The sequence below is a fragment of the Rhamphochromis longiceps genome, linkage group LG22 (genome assembly GCF_057381845.1).
Source record: "Rhamphochromis longiceps isolate RC_006_pf linkage group LG22, R_longiceps_female_GT1.1, whole genome shotgun sequence".
Taxonomy (NCBI): domain Eukaryota; kingdom Metazoa; phylum Chordata; class Actinopteri; order Cichliformes; family Cichlidae; genus Rhamphochromis; species Rhamphochromis longiceps.
Genome location: NC_140577.1, coordinates 4,255,670 through 4,278,631, shown reverse-complemented (window position 1 = coordinate 4,278,631; position 22,962 = coordinate 4,255,670). Strand labels below are relative to the sequence as shown.

The 22,962-nt window shown below is 40.6% G+C and overlaps 1 protein-coding gene across 1 annotated transcript in view; it reads left to right on the top strand.

Annotated features, from left to right (window-relative positions):
• Positions 1-22,962, top strand: part of grin2da (glutamate receptor, ionotropic, N-methyl D-aspartate 2D, a) — a 274,557-nt gene that overhangs the window by 240,039 nt on the left and 11,556 nt on the right. The window contains exons 15-18 of the mRNA XM_085395309.1: positions 4,243-4,312; positions 4,959-5,076; positions 18,782-18,843; positions 20,144-20,314. Of these exons, the coding sequence (XP_085251435.1) occupies positions 4,243-4,312; positions 4,959-5,076; positions 18,782-18,843; positions 20,144-20,314 (421 nt within the window). The remainder of the gene's footprint in view (positions 1-4,242; positions 4,313-4,958; positions 5,077-18,781; positions 18,844-20,143; positions 20,315-22,962) is intronic.

The window sequence follows — 22,962 nt, the reverse complement described above, 5'->3', positions numbered from 1 at the left end:
TAAACAGATACCGTGCCATCTCCCCTGGTTTTTATATATCTTTTATTTTTAACTTGAGGCGGTGTTGTCGTCCACGCTCGGTTCAATTACAGGAGCCGTTTTTGCCTGACTCACCCTGTTAGCGCATTGATCTGCCTTGCCTCGGGAGCCACAGCAAACTGTTGTAACCTGTGCAGCCCCATCAGGATCATGGCTACTAAATGCAGTTGGAGAAGAGGTGTGGAGGGCTGGAAACTTTTAAATAATACATGCTAGCAGCAACCGCAGTGCGGTGGGAAAATTGCGCCATCTCAGCACTGGCTGACACTCGGGCGCCTCTTGTCTTCAACGGGGGTGGGGGGGTTTATTATACGCCTGTGGGACTACAAAGTACACAAAGCACTTTCCATAAAATATAGACTCGCTCATTGCGTTTGATGTGGAAGCGGGCGAGGTGGAGGGGAAAGGGGGGAGTGATGCAGATTAGGGTTCAAATGTTTAATGGGACAAGCAAGCACACACACACACAAGCCAGCAAGTAGCGGGCACAGTCTTTAGTAGATTTGACGTAGCGTGTTATTAAAACACAACGTTGCATTCCTTTTTATCATACTCACTTGTCCTTCTTGCCCCTCTTACATTAATTTTCCACCTCTCTCTATCTCACTTCAATCAGTCTGTCCGTCGTCTCTTTCATTACACACTGTTTATCTACCTCTTCCTTATCCTTCCCTCTCATCCTGACATTATAAACAAAGGAAATATCCGTCGAGGCAAAGTGATATGAAGATTTCTGTTTGATTTGCCTGCCATGGCACTGAGCACCGCCTCTCCATCTCATCTTTTCTCCTCCTGTGCTTTCCTTTTCTTCTCATGATGATTTTTTTTCTGTCCTTTGACTGGTCTATTCCTCCCTCTCTCATTAACTCCTTGCTCCCAGTTCATCAACTCCTGTGTGCTTCCTTTGCCACCCAATAATAATATCTGAACTTCCCTTTTCTCTCCTTTTGCTGTCAGCCACCTCCTCCCCTCCTGCTTTGTGTACCCTCTTCGTCACCTTTTTTTAAAAAAATCTTCCACCCTTCAACTGAGCGCTTTCCCCCCAGTAACAATTTCGTGGATCTGTGCAGCTCCCTGAGTGTGAATATAAATGAATGTGAAGTAGAAGAGCAGGTGTAGTGACAAATCTATCATCCGCTTCTCAGATGTACATCACCAGTGTGAGCTGAGCTGTTACATTTAATCCATTACTTGATGATGAACTGTTGTAATTCACTTTTGATGTATATCCATTTTGCACTGCTTCTACTCCAGTAGCAGATTTCAAATGATTCATTTTTTCCCTATACTTTAATCTTGAGATTTTTTTTCTTTTTAATTATTACTGTTACTACTGGATCACTGGAGAAGATTCTTCCTGGAGTAATTTATATTTGGTGGTATGTCTCTGCCCTTGCATGTGCACAGATAGAAAGCCTGAGGTGAGAGAGCAGCATGCAGAAACAATCTGGCATCAGTGAGAAGTGATATAACAGTGATCAAATGAGATGTGGCATTAAAAGAAGAAGCTAGGACGGAGCTGGGTTTCAGATGTGCAGAAACCACGGGGAGGCTCGCTGTTATCAGCCGGTCTGTGAGGATTACAGTCTGAGCTTCAGTTCTTGTCTTGCCTGAATTAATGCTAGTCTCAATCTTTTAGATTATTATAACTAAGAATTTCCTCATTTTCCCAAAGAGTGAAACCACAGGCTGTGTAATTATCACACCATATGATGTAGTGTGTGAATTTAGGAAACCCTCCCATGACACCCTGGGAGTTGCAGTTTTGAGAATGGCACTTGGTCAGTTTCTAATTCCTAAGATATGTACAGCTGGATAATGTTGCAAAGAAAAAATGCATATAAATGCAACTGCATCACAGAAAACTCCTTATATCTGCAACATGATTCAGATATGAACCACATTATCCAAAGTAGCTACAAAACCACTGCTGTAGAAAATGAATTAAAGCTGGTTTGATTGATTGGTAATTTATTTCAACATGTGAACAATATACATTTAGAAGAGAAAAATAAGAGAGAAAAAAAATACTATACAAAATACATACAAAAAACGTTCTGATTAATTTAGATGTTGAAAGGGAGTGGGAAGAAGTACACACTTATTTAATCCCAAAACTTTGCCATAAATTATCAGTTAATATCTAGTCAGCTTCCTTACTGATATAATTTGTAATAAAAATAGTGAAGAGATTTCTGATATACTATATACTATAATATCACATCATGATTATTATTTTTTTTTTTAAATAGAGATATTCAGCTGTGGGTAGTGACCGAAAGAACGAGATCGCGGATACAAGCGGCAGAAATGAGCTTCCTCCGAAGGGTGGCTGGCCTCTCCCTTAGAGATAGGGTGAGAAGTTCGGCCATCCGGGAGGGGCTCAGAGTAGAGCAGCTGGTCCTCCACATCGAAAGGAGTCAGCTGTGGTGGTTCGGGCATCTGACAAGGATGCCTCCTGGGCGCCTCCTGGGTGAGGTGTTCCGGGCATGTCCCACCGGGAGGAGGCCCCGGGGCAATGTTTGGACTTTGCTTTAATTCCATATTCAGACTGTTCCACAGTTTCACTCCATGAACAGAAACACAAAAGCCTTTTCTTGTAGTACGTACCTTCCCTGTTTTGAAGTTACAAAAACCCCTTAAATTATAACTTCCTTCTTTCAAAAAAAAAAACATACTCTGAATATTACCTGGCAGTTCTTTATTTTTTGCTTTGAATAGAATTTGTGCTGTTTGGAATTTCACTAGATTGTCAATTTTCAATATTTCAGACTGCAAAAATAGTGAGTTTGTATGTTCCTATAACCTGCATTGTGGATGATTCGAATTGCTTTTTTTGAAGAGTAAAAAGTGAATGTAATGTGGTTTTATAGTTATTGCCCCAGACCTCTGCACAATAGCTTAAGTATGGTGAAACCAGTGAACAGTATAGAATATGAAGTGATGTTCTGTCGAATACCTGTTTTGCCTTGTTTAGTACTGCAATGCTACGTGATACTTTGGAATGAATATATCTTACGTGAGCTCTATTATTACCCCCAGAAATTTATTTTCACTGACTCTTTCAATATCAACACCATTTATTTGAATCTTTGCATTTGTATTTAAACTACTATTTCCAAATAACATAAGTTTAGATTTATTCAAATCTAATGATACTTTGTTTTTATCAAACCAGAACTTCACTTTAGTTTTTTCATTTGATTGATTGAATATGTGTGATAACAGATCGTTTTTCACACACATCACCAATGAAACACCTTCCTCTACCTTCTGCCAGGCGCAGTAGGCTGTTATTCATTGTAATAAATGTAAAAGTATCTTTATTTTAAACCGTTATCTTCTCCTGAACATTACCAACTACCTTTTGAGCTTAAAAAGAAATCAAAGACCTTACAACGTAACAAAGGAAATGTCCAAAAGATGCTTTTACTGCTGTTTTAACCTAGAAACACACCTCGGGTCGCTGCTGTTCAGCAGGGTGAAACTACCACCACTAAGAGGTGCTGCTAGGGACTGATAACAACATATAATGGGCATTTGATGGGCTGATAAGATTTGAAACAGGTGGGTATGACTAATGCAGTCCAACAGCTTTGATAACAGCCTTTACATAACACATTTACAGACTGATCTGCCGTAAGATGAATTTCCTAGTTAGCTTTAAATATCATCATTCACAGTGATTTATGGTTTATTTCTTTTTCAGTTAGATTAAATGTTGTCGCAATATACTAAGCCTTACCCAGTCATGTGGTGACTTTGAAAGAAACAAGGCTTTTGTAAACTTCCTGAACATTTATGTAAAAAAAACTGCATTTTTTTGTGAGTAGCTGCAGTCAGAAATTACAACAACTGTTTGAATTTTTCCTTCTGAGCAAAAGTGAATTTCACATCCTTTGCTTAAATTACCCCCTCCCCTGTCGCTGCATTCAATTATGCTCTATTCAAGCTATTGTAGGAGGAGAATTGGCATCTCTTCCTCCATTTATGAATGTTTCACTGTGTGATTGTTGAAAGTTGGTGAAAAGCTGTTTAGAAAGAGCCCTCTGTTTGCTGATGTCTTTGTAGGGACATTGTCTCACTGCTGGTTTGTCCATCATATCTTGTCATTTTGTTCTCTAGTTGCTTTTGTCATTTAGATCCAGGTCAGTGATTTCCATTGCTTTGTTGTAATTTTCCTCCTTCATTTCTCCCCTGCAGAAAACTAGATGCCTTCATTTATGATGCTGCAGTGTTGAACTACATGGCCAGGAAGGACGAGGGCTGCAAGGTAGGAAATGCATCTGTGCACAGTGATTTCACACCTCTGCACAGTGACACTTTCGTGCATACGGGCAACCATTGCTCAAGTTTCTTTGTCCTATTACCATGTGCAAAAAAACAAAACAAAAAACATAACAAGCATGCTAAATGAGCACTTGTACAAGATGTACATCTGCATTAAATAAATCAAACACACCCAATGCATTTATATTTCCCCCTTGCGGCCTGTAGCTAGTTAATATTGTCATTTCTGGTTGGCACTGGTGTTGATTTATTTATAAGTTTGAGTTTGATACGGCTCCCACAGCAAGAATGAAAATCCTTCCTGGTGATCATTTATAATAAGGTCTGTGGGAGGCCTGAGCTCCCAGCAGCCTCATACAACAGCCACTGCTGCAGTAATTATTACAACTGATGTGGATCTATATTAATTCCTCCACTGAAACAATATCCCACACTCTGGGATGTCGATATTAGAGCTCAGCCAACTGAATTTATGTGACCGTGACAGTACACAAAGAAATTACAGTTAAAATGAAACTAATTTATCTTTTGCTCATTGCCATCTGCGTCTTCATATCTGGCTCTCTGTGAATTAATGTGTTTGTGTGTATACGTGGATTTATGGACCTTTATGTGTTTAATTCAAAAAGGTTATGACCATCGGCTCTGGTAAGGTGTTTGCCACTACGGGTTACGGTATTGCACTGCACAAGAATTCCCGCTGGAAACGCCCACTGGACCTGGCTCTGCTGCAGTTAGTTGGAGATGGTAAGTTAAAAAGGGACCAGAAAGCAACACGTAAGATGCGCTAGCAGGAAGGACGAAGGAGAGAACAAGAAGCACATAGTTAATGCTCATCTTACCAACTTGAAAACCCCAATAAGTAATAATAAAAGAAAAAAATAGCATAAAGCCAATCACAACCTGGTTGTGTCCTTCGCCTGCTCCGGGGCCTCCTCTTAACAGGAGGAGCCCAAAACACCTCACCTAGAAGTTGCCCAGGAAGCATCCTAGTCAGATGCCGGTACCACCTCCAGTGGCTCCTTTCTGAGTCCATTCCAAATCACCATCTCATCACGTATCGCTAAAGGAGTCCAGACACACTTCAGAGGAAGCCCAGTTCTGCTTATCCACGATACCTTTACCACAAATAAAGTTAGGAAAGTAGATCAACCTATAAACAGAGTCATCTATTTCTTGACCACAACAGACCGGTAAAGAGTCCACATTACTGCAGATGCCACTTCAGTATGTTTGTCAATCTCTCCCTCTCACTCATGAACAAACTTAAACTCCTCCACCCGTTTCCAGCTGGGAACCATGGCCTCAGACTTGGAGGAGCTAATTGTCTCCCAGTGCAAGCTGGACGAAATGACTCAATGAAGTCATGATCTCCAGAACAGAACCTGAAATCTGAGACCATTGAACTGATACCCCCACCCACTGGGTGTGCCTGGACATTCTGTCCATAAATATTTTAAGCAGAATTGATGACAAAGGGACGGCCTGCCTGCGCAGTCTGACTTTTGTCTGCTGATACGAACCAAGCTCTCACTAGGGTTGTTTCAGAAAGAGCTAAAAGCGACTGAAGCTAGTCAGACACTTCAGGCACTGATAACACCCAATTTGCCTCATGCTTTGCTCCTGTTGGCCTGTAACAGGAGGAGGAACAGTTACTACCTTGCTGTCTATATTTCAGGAGCAAAGGTAATACTTTTGTCAAGTAGGTCTTCCAGCTGAGCATTAGACAGTCACATCAGGAGGTAGAGTTTTCCTGTCTCCTAGGAGAGTCATTGCTGCTCAGACTGGGGCTCTTTTTATATACAGCATGAACATCACATGCCCCAGCTCTCAGGTGCATTTAATCCAGTCACATTCCCAACATTTGGATTACTGGGAAGTTCCTCATGTATATGATGAAGGTAATACTTTTTTTAAATGATTGACAGAGTTTTATTATTGTCACGTTATGTTGTATTTTACTTTAATTTTAGACTCATAGAATATATTAATTGAACAGATAGTTTAATTTATTAAAACTGTGTAGGGAGAAGTGGATCCTTCAGACCGGGATCCTCTGAGACCCCAAACCATTGTTCCTAAAAAAAAAGCACCAAATTAAAGTATGAACAGAAAATAGTAATGTCAAATCATTAGCAACAACGTGACAAAGTCATAAAATATTGAAATGTAAAAAAAGTTCTGTGAGATCTTTGAGAGGTCTGTTCAACAAACAATGGTTAAAGGAGACCGATCACACCTTGGATTTGTATTTAAACTACTATTTCCTGGATTCTCATGCTAAACAGGGCCAAACTTTTAAGTAATGAGGTCAGTGTATCTATATGGTATAAGTAGCTGAAATGGCAGTGAATCAAAATCTACTCTAAACTCTGTGTTTCAGCCAGTTTTTGTTCCACTCTTGGCTCTGTATGATGTTAGTTCTTACTAAGAGCATGGAGGTCCCAGTCATCTGCTGTTGAAATCTTCTGTTGAGCAGAGCTAACTCATCAGACAACTGGATTAAACATACAGTCTCCTCAAAGCTAAACAGTGGATTTCAGTCAGTGGATATTTTATATATATACCTAAGAGAAATAAGGATTATGCTGAGCTACATGTCATGCAAAGCTACTCTGTTACAGCTCAGTTAGCTTATTAAGTTACTTGATTTCGATCGCCATTGTTGGTCGCCATTTTCTTTGCACTCCCACCACATTTCATGTAATCTCCTTACTGCCCACCAGCAAACAGCACATTCAAAGGAAGAGTAGTCACATGTCCAAAACATTTATTACATTCATGTCTGTATTCATGACTGCAGTACTGAGGACTATATTAATTTTCCTTTTTAAATGATCCTTTCATTAATGCGTCCTAATTACTGTGCTAATTACTACAGAAGTAAAAGGTAATTCTGATACGCTACTTATGCCGTTTGTCCCTCTTACACCATAACCGCTCCACAAACCAAGACATGTCAAAAGCTTTGATTGAGAATTACTAAGGAATCTGCTCATTAGACCCCAAAATATGGAGTTAGCACCCAAGGTCACCAAGTTATGCGCCTCTGTAAACAAAATCAAAAACCTTGCAGAATCTAAACATGCTGTTCAACCTCACTGACATGGGTCGATTGGGAAGGTGGCAACACTTTTAGTGAAAATGCAGCTAAAACTTACATTTTTAGGGTAACAGCAGGTTGACCAGGAGTCCTCTTTATGAAGATTATCCAAGTTTTATACATTTTAAAAATGGCTGGGTCATGATGTTCAGGAAGAGCGTGTACTGGAGAAAAAGGTTTTATTTATTTATTTAGTTATTTTTTTTTAATGTTTCTAGTTCTTTAATTCCACTGCAAATGAATAATGATCAAAAAGTTTACACAGGTTTTGTGGTGATGGTTGAGTGTTATAGGAGGATAAAGTTTAAAGCTGGGGGTGAGGAAGAGAAAAGAGGGATGTGGATGGAGAAAGGTGTGATAGGTGAGGGTCAGTAGAGAAATTAAAGAGGTGGTGGTTGTGAGAGAGAGGAAGATCAATAGAGAAGGTCAGAGGGAGGAGGAGCAGAGAGGAAGAGGGAGGGTCGTGTGATCTCTGCTAAAGCTGTCAGATAACACGTACACACACTTGCACACACACATTTCTCTTTTTCTGGTTCATACACTCAGTAACACTTCCCATATTCTCTGTCTGACCTGATTATACACAAATACACATACTGCACAGCAGACTTCAGACAGACTTCACTCCTCTAAATATTTTACCCTCAAAGTTATTGTTTGGTTTGTTGCATACACATTTTGCCTGTTTTTTTTTCCCATCCTCTGACTTATAGTCTGATAGTAATTTCAGCCTCTTTGCATTTTCTTAGGTCTCTGTTGAATTTCAAGACTTCAGTTTTTGATTGTGTTGCTCATGATGACGTAAAAAGATCACAGAAACTGGATTTAAACACAGCTCTTCTCAGACTTTGTTCATGCTGCTATGACGATATCACATTTGGTGATCATGAACATTTCCAAGAACTCTGGCTATTTATGTGTTAATCACATTTTTATTTACATATTTGTCATTAGTAGCTCAGTAATGGCAAAGCGTCCAAAGAAGATTGATGAGTGGATCTGTTCAGCACAGAAAGAAACAGGAGACACAAGAGGTTTGGAAAAAAACACAGATCTGAGGAGCAGTGAAGGAGCTCAAAGCGCTCATTGGTACTACAGAGTACATTTAAACAGTGGTAATGTTAACCAGCCTGTTTCTCATTGTTTCAGTCCTGGTCTCTTAGCATGCAGCTGAAATACTGAATACTTGAACCTCTGGGTTGTTTGTTTTAAATAGTCTCCAATAAAGTTACAGCAAATCCTGCAGACAAGTGAACATGATCTGTGGCACCAATTCAACATGATGACACTGAAAACAAGAGAAGGTTCATAGAATTTTGTGGATTACAGCCAAAGGAAAACATGAGATAAATCTACATTTCCAGCTGTATTTGAACATCCATCCGTCTTTCACTTATCCAAGTTTAGGGTTCAGGGAGGCAGGAGTCTATTTCAGCGGCTTGCTGTCTTGTCAGAGGTCAGGAGGTACAGTGAGGAAGAGCCTGGACAGGTCACCAGTCTGTCGCAGTCACATTCGAACTTTCAAACTTTCCAAGTGTGACAAAATAAGAAACACGTACTAAATAAGTAGATACCCAGCTTTGGTCTTTTCTGATCATTTCTGGCAGCAGAGGTCGTTTTTATGAAAGCATTTGTCAAGTTTCTGCTGTGCCTATTTCTAACCAGATGAAATGTTCTGTTATTTTTCCTTTATGCGTCAGCACTGATTCTGAATACAAATGTATTAAAACTGCATTTGAACTATGAGAAAAAAGAATATCAGGAATGAATTTGTACCCAATGAACTACAAGGACTACAACATTCATTCAGATGAATTCTGGTGTTAGATATTTGTAGACTATGTTTCAAAAACATAGTTTAATATATTTTATAGAACCTGTAGGCTGTTGTCAGCTGGGCCAAAGACTTCCTGTTCAATGTACGAAGGAATTCAGTTATGCATTTAAAATTTTACACCTTTCAAAGCCTTAATTTGAAATACCGAAGGAAAACAGATGTTGTAAGGGATTTTTAAGGAGCATACAATTCTGCTGGTTCATAGAAAATTATAAATAACAATGCAAAAAAAAAAAAATGTTTAGACCACAGAGAGAAGGGATGAACGCAGGTCTGGAGTCTGTGTGTGTGAGAGTCGAGAGGGACACAGCAGGAAGATCTTGACAGCCTGGTGGACGAAGCTGGATGGAAATTAGCTCCTAAACATTGTCAGATCCTGCCTGGATCTATGCAGTGTTATGATGTAACAAAAAATGCTTAAAGTTATCCAGTAAATGTCAGTATATTAATTAAACCATGTGACAATGCCAATAACCCTTAAACCACTGACAAACAGGAAAGTTGGAAAAGTCACAAAGACGATTAGCACACACATATCTGACAACAAAAGACATAAAATAAAACTATCCTTTAAAAACCAACGCCACACACATTCTTACTGGCTGTCCTTTCTCATACCAAAAATATTTGATATATTTATATACAAATATCTGATTACATGGCTTATAAGTCTTATCTGCAAAGCTGACATATGATTGGTTCCTATAGTATTTTATAGTGAAAAGCTAGAAAAGCCAAATTGAGCAGATGTCATTAAAATGCATCGGCCTTTAGGTAAAGTGGATTCCTCCTGATCTGAACAGATAATAGAGAGTAGAAGAAGTGGATAAAAATCTGAAAAGCACACCTGCATAAATAGGTAATGATGTTATTTATCCAGGGCTGTGAATAACATCCACGTTCTGTGTAATAATCCCAATTTGATTAAAAAACAATAATTGTGTGAACAGCACTAGAGGACCTCCTCAAACTGCATTTCACATATTTGGCTAATTGTGATAATGGCGCTCTTTAAAATCTCAACACCGAGCTACAGCAGTTTCATAACCAACCCCAAAGACATGACATGAATTCATCATGCACTGCACAAGCAGCGTGGCCCTTTAAGAGTCCTATAATGTTTCCTAGCAATGCATCTCTTTGTTAGAGTGCTGTCGTTTCCTTTCTTAGCACATGACTGGTCAGTCACCAAATTGCCTACTCTGGGGAGCAATTTAGCCTCTTCGCAATTAGAGAGAGCGAGAGGCAGGTGGAAAATGCCTCAGTGGCAGCGGTGACAGCAGCTCCCAGGGGAAGAGAACACTGGAGGCTGATGGTATGTGATACAAAATGTTCAAACAGAGATGTGTGAGTTTGTCCTTAAAATGAGATGTCTAGCTGTTTGGTTGGATGACAACCACGACTGCAAAGCTGTCGATGTAGAAAAAATAGAAGAAATTATTTTTAAACGCTGGGTCCTTAAACTTTTTAACATATTATTAAAAAGTTCAAGTTTCTTCTACTTTTGTTGTTTGTTTCCGGCTTCTGAGAGGATTTTAGTTCCCATTTGGTACCAATGTAGTATTGAGAAGTCATGTTTGATCAGGATTTGGTTGCATGCAGGTAAGCTAAAGCTAAAATCTAAACAATTTTGTTATTTAACACCTTTTTTAAATATTTTATGTGCATTTCTAAATAACAACTGTAGACAGAACAGGAAGTCTTAGCCTTAGACCCTTGTTGCAGCTCTGAAATACTGACTGATCAGTTCCCTCATCAATCTTCGTTGTGGGAACACGGGCAATTTCCCTACGAGTCTTGTAAACATTCTTGAACTAGCCTTCCTCAATTCAATCATTTATCGATTCCCTGATAAAGAATCGTGTCTTCTTTTAGCTACCATCTGTTACAGCAGCTACCACCTGTTGAACTCTGATTTTGTCGTGCTGCTGACCCTCATTTGCTAAAGTATAAAGAGGAAAATTCAAAACACAGCAGATGCACAGCAATACTTTTGATAAAGAAAACTGTTTGAAGATGAGGCATCTGTGTGTCAGGTCCCACGTGGCTGCAATGTATTTCCAAGAAATAAACTTTCTTCAAAGCGATGCCGAAAAGGACAGAGATCCAGGAATGTGCACTGTTAGAAATGCTGATGTTGCACCTGAGCTCAAATCCCACAGTAGCATGCATCCAAGGTTCGCCTCCATTCCACTTCCCCTTTGTGTCACTCACAGTGATTCATGCTGACTGAGCAAAGCCAATAAAAACACCTCACACACAAAAGAATGATAACAGGATGTGAATATGAACAGCTTTTGGCACTAAGGGTGGAACAAACTAGAGCAACACAGCTCACCCTGGGGAAATTGATTTCATTTTTTCTTGATGTTCTTTTTTTTTTTTGTATAAATGGCTTTGAGTCTTCAGAGACCCAGATGTTGATTTTCATTTTATAGATTCAGAACAGAGCCACAGATTTTTCTCTGAACCTGCAATTTTGTTTATAATCTTTTGTTTACTTTGCACAGCTGAACCAAAGCTGCAGATTGTTTGTGATCAGCATTTAAACATAAATGAATTAATGAACAAAGCACTAAAAATGGCAGAAAACGAATCCTAATCCCCGAAACAATACATTTTTATCTGTATAGAATTTTACCATCTTAAACTCAGCAAAGACATTTGATGCTGCTTTTTCCAGCGTACACTTTCATGTATACATGAAGAAAGTCTGAGGACAAAATGTGTACACTTAGCTGTTATTACACCAAGTGTCTTGCAGAAGTACCTTTAGGGGGGAAAAGGATCGGTTTAAGAGATCAATTAGACTTGACGACCTCCTCCACCCGATTCCCATCACTCTCGCCCAAAAAAACAGCCTTTGCCTCTCCATGTCCCAGTTCTTATTTGTACTTTTACATTTTGGCTGATGTCTGAACAAAGCAATTTCTTTCTGTGATGGAGGAACTGTATCTCCTATAATTTACTTCTGTCACTCACACGAAGCAGTTACAGTAACTTCAAATGATTTGCTTTTTTCCCAGCAGAGTTCTCTTTCAGTTATTTATATGCTAAATATTGCTGCTGTCCACAGTGTTACAAATAAAACTTAATCCAATCCAAATATTACTGATATCACATTAAATGTGATCCAAAATTGAAGAGACCAGGCCAAATGAACTATATGATCAAGCAGACTTGTTAACAAAAAACACTTGACTTCCTCTTTTAATAATTTCCAATATGCCCAAATCTGTCTTGGAAAAAATGGCTTTTAATCAGTATTGTATAAGGGAAATGATCACATGTTGGTGATTAAAGCTCTTTTTGTGAAGAATGGACGCCATGATCTCCATTTTTGCAGATCATCTGGTCAGTCAGGGTGCTTCTCCCCAGTTTTGGGGATTTTGAATGAAACTTTACACTTTTACTTGAAAAGGTTAGCAAATTATTGTTATTACACAATGACAGCATTAGCATTGATTTGGAAAAAGAAGTCTAGAGAAACTGAAAGCCAAACCGATATAGTTTTCCTGGCCTAAGCTCATGAAGAAAGGGAAGCATTTCTTCAGTGGTTTATAAAGAAATGATCAAAACTTATATTTGTGCTTCTCGTTTGTCACCTCTGTGCTTATGTGTGTTTAAGAGCCAACTAAACGTTATAGAGTGTGTCCACGTTTATGCTATTTATAGTTTTTATGCACACACAAACTTGGAATTGATCATATACACAGTTTTATATATTTGACTGCTTTAGAAGACATTGTAGGTGAAGTATAAAACTGCCCCAGGTCATAATACAATGTTCTTAATGCTATTTCTGCACAGATTGGATAAAGGGGATATTTATTATGCCCCTGAGAGGATTAAAGAATAAAGGAGCTTAATTCCTCACTGCACACCAACATAAAGCCATTGATGTTATAGAGGCACAGGTTAGAATATTAAGGAGTAGCATAAATTGAATTGTTCCCAAATCACAACAAAACTGCCAAAAATCAGCAGAATGAAACACAGATTCTATTTTATGGTCTGTCTTGGTTTGCACGCCTGCTCCTTTCATTTGTTGAGACGATTCTCCATCTTCACTCCGTGGCATTTTCCTCCTCAGCGCAGGTAAAGGAGGAAATTCTGCCTGTCTGTCAGCTCTTTGTAGGGAAGATTTCTCCCAAAGAGCAGCTTTATGCAGCCATGATTAACGTATTTACAGGGAGATAAAGGGAGCGAGGCAGAGAGCCGGGCAGAGGGAGAGAAATCAACTGAACATTCATTGAAACTTGATAAATTAGATTATGGGAGGGAGCCATACGCAGAATGAACATGCGTATTAGCCTTTATTGTGAGGATTTGCGCAGGAAGTGGGGTGAGAGGAAGAAGGGTCAATCGAGTTGAGCTCAGTTTAATTCAGCTGTCAGAGAACATTTGAATTCCTCCACGACTGTTGGCGAAGTGAAACGTGGCACACAATCCCCTCACGCTTGACCCAGATTTATTTTATTTTTTCTTTCAGATTTGATGTTTTAGTCAACACAGCGGAGACTAATCCATGTGGCAGGGCTTTATGGAAAGGTTTTCAGACAAGGTTAATTAACCCACAGGTCGATTAATATTGTAACAGTGAGGATTGGGAATTGGAACCTCCACATTCCAAGTGTATTTTCAAAACAGTGTGCGTGTGCTAGATTTAAAAGACCTCTGCACCCTGGTCACGCACATCTGTCTGCATGTGTGTGTGTGCATGGGAGGGAAAAGCATGATTTCTTCCCCGCTGCCTCCGTCTTTTTGATTAATGCATTAATAGCTAGCACTAAGACTCCCATTACACTGGAGCTCAAAGTGTGTATCACATGAGTGTGCACGTTTTTGATAGTTTGAACAGGAAGAGTAATGTTTGTGTGCATTTCCCCCTTTCATCTCCCATGTGCTGTCGCATCGCTCTGCCCTCGGTGTAGACAGCAGGCCATTTCACAGCCCGCTTCAAAGGGCTCCTGTCTCTTGCAGTCACTGTCTCTAATTCCCAATTTCCCTTTTCGATCTCATAACTTTTGCTGCAAATCTTTTCCTAAATCCTTTAAATCTTTTTCTTGCTCCCTTTCCCTATTTCCTGAGCCTGTTCTTAGTGTTCGTGCATATTTTGCATTCATGTGCTTGCGTATTATACCAACTGTAGTACAACTTAAGTATACAGGTTTGTTGACTAGCTGTTTGTAAGATGTTCTATAGCATGTCAAATTTACATTGTGGTGATTAAAATCCCTTCTATCCTGCATTACATAAATATACAGATGTGCTCCAAAGTTTACTTGCACTCATCATGGGTGCAGATTTTCTCTAATCCAACATTATAAACACAGGGTCAAATATATACATGTACATCTCAGCGTTCTTAGTTTTCTTGTGTTGTTTTATTTTGTTAGTTCATTATTTATTTTATGGTTCCTAGGTTGTTCAGTTTCGTTTATTAGATTCCCCCGTGTGTCTCTGCCCTCTGTGTCTCCCTGTGTGTCTGTGTTTATATTGGGGTGTGAGTTCTTGTGCCGTGTTTCCCTTCGTGTTACGTTTTCCATCCTTCCTCAGCGCGTCATGTCTGTGCTCTCCCTTGTGTTCCCTCGCTCCCTCGTCTGCCTCTCCTCCACTCCCACATCATGATTCCCATTTTATTGCGAAGGTCACGCGTTTGCATGTTCATTCTGTTCAGTCCAGCTTCCCCTGTCTTATTATGGTTATTCCTGTCAGCTGTGTTCCAGAGAATACACTAATTAAGAATAGCACAATATACTGTATAGAGGCATATATATACATAAAAGTCACTATTAATAAATAGCTGAAATAGAACATGTGCAAGAAGGGTGTAGCTGTAGCAGTAAACAGTGTGTTAAGTGGATGAGTTGTACAGGGAGCCACAGGCAGGAATGATTTCTTGTGTCATTCAGTGGTGCTTTTCGGTCATCTCAGTCTTTCACTGAACGTGCTCCTGTGACTGACCAGCATGTCATGGAGTGGGTGAGAGGTGTTATCCAACATTGTCTTTATCTTGGACAACATCCGCCTCTCCGACACCACCTTGAGGGAGTCCAGCTCCATCCCCACAACATTGCTGGCCTTACGAATCAGTTTATCGAGTCTGTTGGCATCTGCGACCCTCAGCCTGCTCCCCCAGCATGCAACAGCATAGAGGATCGCACTGGCCACAACAGACTCATAGAAAATCCTCAGCATTTTCTGGCAGATGTTGAAGGACCTCAGTCGCCTCAAAAAATAGAGACGACTCTGGCCCTTCCTGTAAAGTGCTGTGGTGTTTTTAGCCCAGTCCAGTTTATTGTCAATGTGTACTCCAAGGTATTTATAGTCCTCCACAATGTCAACACTGACCCCCTGAATTGAAACAGGGGTCAAGTGTTTCCTGGTCTTCCTGAAGTCCACGATCAGTTCCTTGGTCTTTGCCACGTTGAGCTGCAGATGATTCTGCTCACACCACGTGACAAAGGAGTCGACCACAGCCCGGTACTCTGTCTCATCATCCCTGCTGATGCATCCAACCACCGCAGAGTCATCAGAAAACTTCTGAAGATGGCATGTCTCTGTGCAGTGGCTGAAGTCTGTGGTGTAGAGGGTGAAGAGGAAGGGGGAGAGGACAGTCCCCTGTGGTGCCCCTGTGTTGCTGATCACCTTGTCAGACACACACTGTGGGAGACGTACATATTGTGGTCTTCCTGTCAGGTAATCAACAATCCAGGACACCAGAGAAGCATCCACCTGCATCGCTGCTAACTTATCACCCAGGAGGGTCGGCCTGATGGTGTTGAAAGCACTGGAAAAGTCAAAAAACATGACCCTCACAGTGCTTGCCGGCTGGTCCAGATGGGTGTAGACACGATTGAGCAGGTAGATGATGGCGTCCTCAGTTCCGAGACGAGGCTGATAAGCGAACTGAAGGGGATCCAGGTGTGGTCTTACTATGGGTCGCAGCTGGTCCAGGATGAGCCTTTCCAGGGTCTTCATGATGTGGGAGGTCAATGCCACGGGCCTGTAATCCTGGGGGCCACTGGGACGTGGCGTCTTTGGTATGGAGTCGGTGCAGAAAGTTATGTAGCCTGTGATACACTCAGTAAGCCCATTGATGTCCTTGGCGTGAGGCTCACAGAGTGTTTCCCAGTCGGTCACCTCGAAACAGCCCTGTAGTTCTGCTAAGGCCTCCTCTGACCACCTCCTAATGCTCCTCATGGTCACAGGTTACCTCCTCACAATTGGCACATAGCGGGGGGTGAGGTGAATCAGGTTATGATCTGACCTACCAAGTGGGGGAAGGGAGGAGGAGCTGTATGCATCCTTGACGTTAGCATACAGTAGGTCTAAAATTTTCTCTCCCCTGGTGGGACAGTCCACATATTGTCTGAATGTTGGTAGTGTATTGTCCAGTGATACATGGTTGAAGTCACCCGAGATCACAATAAAGGCACTCGGGTGCTGAGTCTGTAACCGAGCTATGGCAGAGTGGATAGTGTCACATGCAGCTGTGGGGTTAGCAGAGGGAGGAACATAAACAGCCACCAAGATGACATGAGAGAATTCCCTGGGTAAACAATACGGCCTGAGTCCAACAGCACACAGTTCAGTGTCCGGGCAACAAATCCTTTCTTTGACTGTTATGTTGGCAGGGTTACACCACCGCTTGTTAACTAAAACAGCAAGCCCACCTCCTTTCCGCTTACCGCTAGCGATGCTGTCCCTGTCCGCCCGAACAGTGTGGAAGCCTTCCACCGAAGCATTCTCGTCGGGAATGTCCTGGTGCATCCATGATTCAGTGAAACACATCAGGCTACACTCTCGGTATTCCCTCTGACTCCGTACCAGTGCTGAGAGCTCGTCGATTTTATTCGATAACGATCACACATTTCCCATTACGATAGACGGCAGACACGGTTTATACCTCTTCTGCGGGTCTGGCCAGTGAGCCGGCCGACATCAGGGCGATCAGCTGGTCTCTGGAGTAAACAGTCCGTGTCGCGGTCCCGTTCCTTGATAAAAGTAATAGTTCCACGGCCACCAGAAGAACAAAAACTCTCTCAATCCACATGATTGAGTGAAAGATAATAAACAGATGAAAATACAAGTCAGAAAATAAAGAATACGTAAGAAAACAGAGCTAAACGAAGAGTAAAAGCAGGAGTAACTGTAACAGGCTGCATGCTGGTTGGCGCATGCGCACTGAATTTAGGTCAGCATCTCCCTGAGTCCTCTGTCGTGTCCTCCCTCATGCTATGTGTTCCCTTGTGTGCCTCTCAGTGGCATTTAGTTTTTATTTTCCCTGCCTAGTTTAGTTTTGTATCATTTCCTTGAGTCAGCAAATAAAGCTACGTTTTGAGGTTATTCCCGTGTGTTGTGAGTCCTGCATTTTGGGTCCAAACTCCTGCCTGCCATACAGCGATTCATGACAGTACCAGCTGTCAAGCATGGAGGTGGTTGCATCATTATCTGGGGCTGTTTTGATATCAGTGGCTCCACAAAGAGAATGGAATAATGATGAAATAGGACTACTTCTGCATGCTTTAAGTTTAAATCAACAGCTAGACTAGACTTGGACAGAGCTGAGTGTTCTAGGAAGACAGTGATCCCAAACACACATCTCAACTGGTTTTGGAATGGGTAAAATGGGCTAACCAAAACCTAGTCTCAACCCTATAGGACTAAGCTTTGAAGTTGGGTAAAGTACATGCTAGGAAACTCTATCAATTCTGCCAAGAAGTGTGCTCAAATAGTCGGAATTATGCAACAAGATTATAGATGGCTACCAAATACATTTAACCAAATCAAGTGGGGTGCATGTATATATCTGAAGCAATATGTATACCTTTACACCTGTGTGGATTAGAGAAAATCCTAAATAAATTCAAACTTTGTAACCAATCGTTGTTTTCTAAAGTGCTAAAAGTTATATGCTGTATTTCAAAAAGTCCAAAATTACCATGACATCCATGTCCATGGTGTCTATGTAAACATCTGACCACAGCTGTATATTTATTTCTTTGGTTTGCTAACTCCAATCAGTCTCATCTGTCATTCCTATTTTAACAATATACAAACAAAGCTTCGCTTGCTCCTCTCATTTCTCTCTTCCACGCTATATTTCATCATCTCCTAACTCTATATTTTAGTTGTAACAATACACTCCTCCATTCCTCTCATCTCCTGTCTCTTCGCCTCTTCAGCTTTCCTTCTCTTGCCTCTTTCTTCCCTTGGGGGATCAAACACCTTGCTCTCATAACAAAGGGGTGGTAATCCTCTCTATATATTTTTTTCTCTTACTTTCCATTTTACACTCTTCTTTTTAAATCCTTCTTCCTAATTGTCTTTTTCCTTCTCTCATGATTCTTCCCCTTTCTACTATCTTCCTCACTTCCCCTTTCCCCGTTTTCGTCCCTGCTGTATGGCACTCTTCACTGAACCTTAAACCTCTTATTTTTCTTGTCTTTTCCCCACATTCCCTTCATTTTAATCTTCTTTTTCTCCCCTTACCCTTTCTCTTCCAGATGAGATTGATATGTTGGAGCGTCTCTGGTTGTCGGGCATCTGCCACAATGATAAGATTGAGGTATGATGTTTTACAACTTTTCTCCATTAACCTGATGAATATATATCCTCTTCAGCTATTTCAAAATGAGCTTCGCGTCAGTCCTCTTCATCAAACACCAAACCAGGGAATCACTGGTGTTTATTTATTTATTGTTGTTTATTTATTCCTCTTGGCAGAAAAGTATGTATGACAAAAATGGCTAAAATCACAGGACTAACTCAATCTCTCATAACTACTAGATGTGACCTCCTAAAAAAGCAGGAACCTTACCTTATTCAAAAATAGTCATTTCAATATAGTCGCCATGCTCTGCTTTCAGTGCTTCTGCAATCTTTAGTTTGCTTCTGTTCTGATTATGTTCACATGCACATAAATGTGCACTGTCAAAATGGCTTCAACTTGAATTTAATTTGGGGAAACAGGACAGGAAAGTGGTTCAGTTAGTGAGCGAACATTGTGTTGATGTGGAAAGAAAAAATGTCTCCACTGCTCCTCTTTGTTTTACAAGGGTTGAGATCATTTATATGGGATTTTTTCCCTAACATGCCCCAAAATGTTCCTATTCTTATCCCAATCAGTGTGTGGTAGTGGGACCACATTATGTTCCCTCAGTTTACCCCTATTTCGTGCCACATGCTGAGCCCGCCTCTAGATATAGCCCATCACTCGTATTTCCTCCAGGTGGTACAGGGTCTGCATGGCTTTCTTTCATGCCTCATAATGAGAAAGCAGAACTCAGTGTGGGAAGTTTGACCCTAAGACATTAAGAATAAAACCATGTTGTGTTTATCTTTTGATGGGCAGATTTGTAGAACTTTTTAGCCCTCAGATGAGATATTGTTGTCACCCTACCGGGTGGACAGCATGGACATTCGGGAATGAGGCAACGGAGGAGTGTCAAATTGATAGGATAGGTGTATCTGCTAAAAAGCTTGAACAAGTTTGAATCACAGTGACCTAAACCCAAAGGTCAGAGGTCAAGTTTTCAAAAAGATCGTATAAATGCAATAACTCAAGAATGCTGCATTTAGGGATTTTCCAATTGATAGCATATAATCTCTAAAAACCTCTGGTGAGTTTGAATCTCAGTGACTTCAACTTCAAGGTCAAGATCAGAGATCGAGGTTTTTTAAAGATTTTGTGAATAACTTGAAAACAAGTTGACGTACTGTAGGATTTTGAAACCAACACTATAGGCGAGTCTACCAGGAGACTGAGGGGTAGCACTGGCTGTTGTCAGTATTTTTGGTTCTTGTTGGTAATAAATACACTTTCCTGTCCTCCCATAACCTTTCCCCTTTCTCTCCTTGTCTGTCAGGTGATGAGCAGTAAACTGGACATTGACAACATGGCGGGGGTCTTTTATATGCTGCTGGTGGCAATGGGCCTCAGCCTCTTGGTGTTTGCCTGGGAGCATCTGGTGTATTGGAAACTACGGCACTGTGTTAAGCGATCGGGCGGGATGGACTTTCTCCTGGCTCTCAGCAGGGTAAGAGGGAAGACTCATTCAACAACAATAGTAATCAAACTGCTATCAGGCACATAAAAACTCTTGGATATTTAAATGTAAAATCATAGAAATTATGTAGAAGTAATAGAACATAGTCGGGATATTTTCTCTAAAGATACTAGTTATTGTGTAATTTCAATGAATACTTATCATTAATTGACAGATGTGTACCTTACATGCCCAATACAGAGCATTAAGTAAAGTTTGATTGATACACTATGCAAAATAACACAGTACTGTGCAGAAGTCTTGAGTCACCCCTTAATGGAAATAAGTGCAGCAATTTATGCAAACATAACTGATAATGTAGTATACAAGTCAAAAACAGTTTTTGTAGCCTAACCACTGAAAATCAGTATTTATGATTACCCTCGTTTTTCAACACAGCCTGAACCCTTAAGCAAGCTTTTTCCCCCCTTTCTCTGTTAAGATGACCCCACAATGTTTTAATATTAATTTTGAGGTCTGAGTTCTGGAGAGACCAAACTGTGACCAATGGTGTTCCATTGTGTGCTTTTCTATCCAAGTATGAATCATTGGAAGTGTGTTTGGAATCATTGTCATGCTTTCAAATGAAGCTGTTGTCAATCTGAGGGTTTCCAGATACTGTTGCATGGTGGATAGATATCTAATGGTACTTTTTTGGATTCACTGACAAGATCCAAAACCACTGACTGAAATGAAGCTCCAAACCATGACAGAGCCAGTCACTGTGTTTTACAGATGCCTGTAGACACTCACTGTTATACATCCTTAGGTCCCGTGTCAGTGTTAGCTGGATTATTTCTTGAGAAAATAACAGATTCAGTTTAGGCCTGTTACGTCTTTTGTCTTCTATTTGTCTAGATCAACAGTCTCAAAGAACATACAGCACATGATACGCCAAGTTTCAGCTGATAGTTCTTTACAAATCAACTTCTTGGTACAATAATACTATTTTATGCTAAACATAACACTGGCTCATGTTTGAATGATGTGCTTTTTTGTTTAAATGGTTTAGTGTTAAGTGAATAAAGCAAAAAAGAAGAAGATAAAATCCTTAATGAGTGAAAAGGCAGCCAATATTGAAAGTCTAGCATACTAAGGGTTGGCTCAAGACTTTCACACAGCAGGATTAAATCTTTCTTCACTCAGGGAACGATTTGCTTGTTGCACTGATAGTTATTCACTGTTGAACTTTTCCTAATTGGTCACTCTCACTCATCTCAAAGTTGGGAATAGTTTTTTAGGACCCGCCCCCCTTTGTGCTGTCAGTAATGTTTTTTCAACTGTAATTACCTGGATTCAGCTTAACTTTTAGGAGACTTTTTAGGAGACTGATGAAAATGTTCCACACTGCAGTGCAGGACGTACCAGAATATATTGTGGTAAACCATGTGTTTTTCATATGCTCAGACTGACTACTTATTTTTGCTTTGGAGTCGATGCCAGATGAAAAGATTTCAGTGAAGGACTTGCTCACTCTTTTGCTACTTTGAAATAATATGCATGAATTTAAAACCAAAGATGCCTAACGATGGTTTGGATAAGTATAGTTTATCCCTGCCAGATGTAAAGAAAATGCTCAAAAGTACCAGTAAGAAGTGAGAAATAAGCACATGAATGTTTTCATTCATTTTGAGCCACAGTGAAGCAGCTGATCTCACTGATTTGTGCACTCTCACATGAGAAGGGAGAACTAATCAGTGCAATTTGTTAAAAATTCACAAAAGTGTGCTCAAGGAGAACTGGTAAATGATTTCTGCAGGCCTTATGTTGTGACAGACTCAAAGGTGAAGACATATTTGCTAATCTACTGTTCTTTTTTTTTTTTTTGGCACAAACAACACAATGAATATCCATCAGTGCTTACAGCCTTGAGGTTCACTCAAAAGAGATAGAAGGTTAATAGACTGTTTTCAGACACAATCAAGATGTGGACTGTGCAGAATTGGATACCAATATCAGGACTTTTTTTCTTGCACTCAGCAGGGACAAGAGCAGACAGCCAAAAACGGGAACATCAGCAATCTTTATCCTTGGCATTGTTCCAGGGTTAACCCAAAGGTCCAGGGCAGAGTGATCACTTAGCTGTTGCACGTCTATTTTCTTTTACTGCCAGTACAGTTTTTGCAAGTTCAGCTTGGGGTCATGGAAATACTTTGTGCATATGTTGCAGTGAAAAACAGAAGAAAGAAGAAAGTGATGAGAGAAGAAATGACTAGAAAGATGAGAACTGGGAGTAAACAGGAGGTATCAAAAGGGATGAAAAGGGGATGGATGGTGTAGTGGGAGGGAGGAAGTGAGGAGAAGTGGAAAGGTAAGGGAGGGGAACTTTGAGATAAGAAAAGAGTTGGCTGAGGAGACAGCTGGAGGTTTGGATGGTGGAGGTAGTGGAGCATAACAGGAGTTGGACGGGGATGCCGGAAGGAGGTGGAGGAGGAAAAGAAAACACAGGGACAGATAGGAGGAGGAATGACAGAGGTGAGGTGGAGGGGAGGGTGAGACTGTTGAAGTGTGAAGCAGGCTTCATCGAGCACTGCAGAGATATTTTTATTTGTCAGAAGATGCTGTGATGCCTGATGTGTACCTGTGGCTGTAACTGTAATACCACCATGTTGGAAGGAAAACAAAAGATTGATTTATTA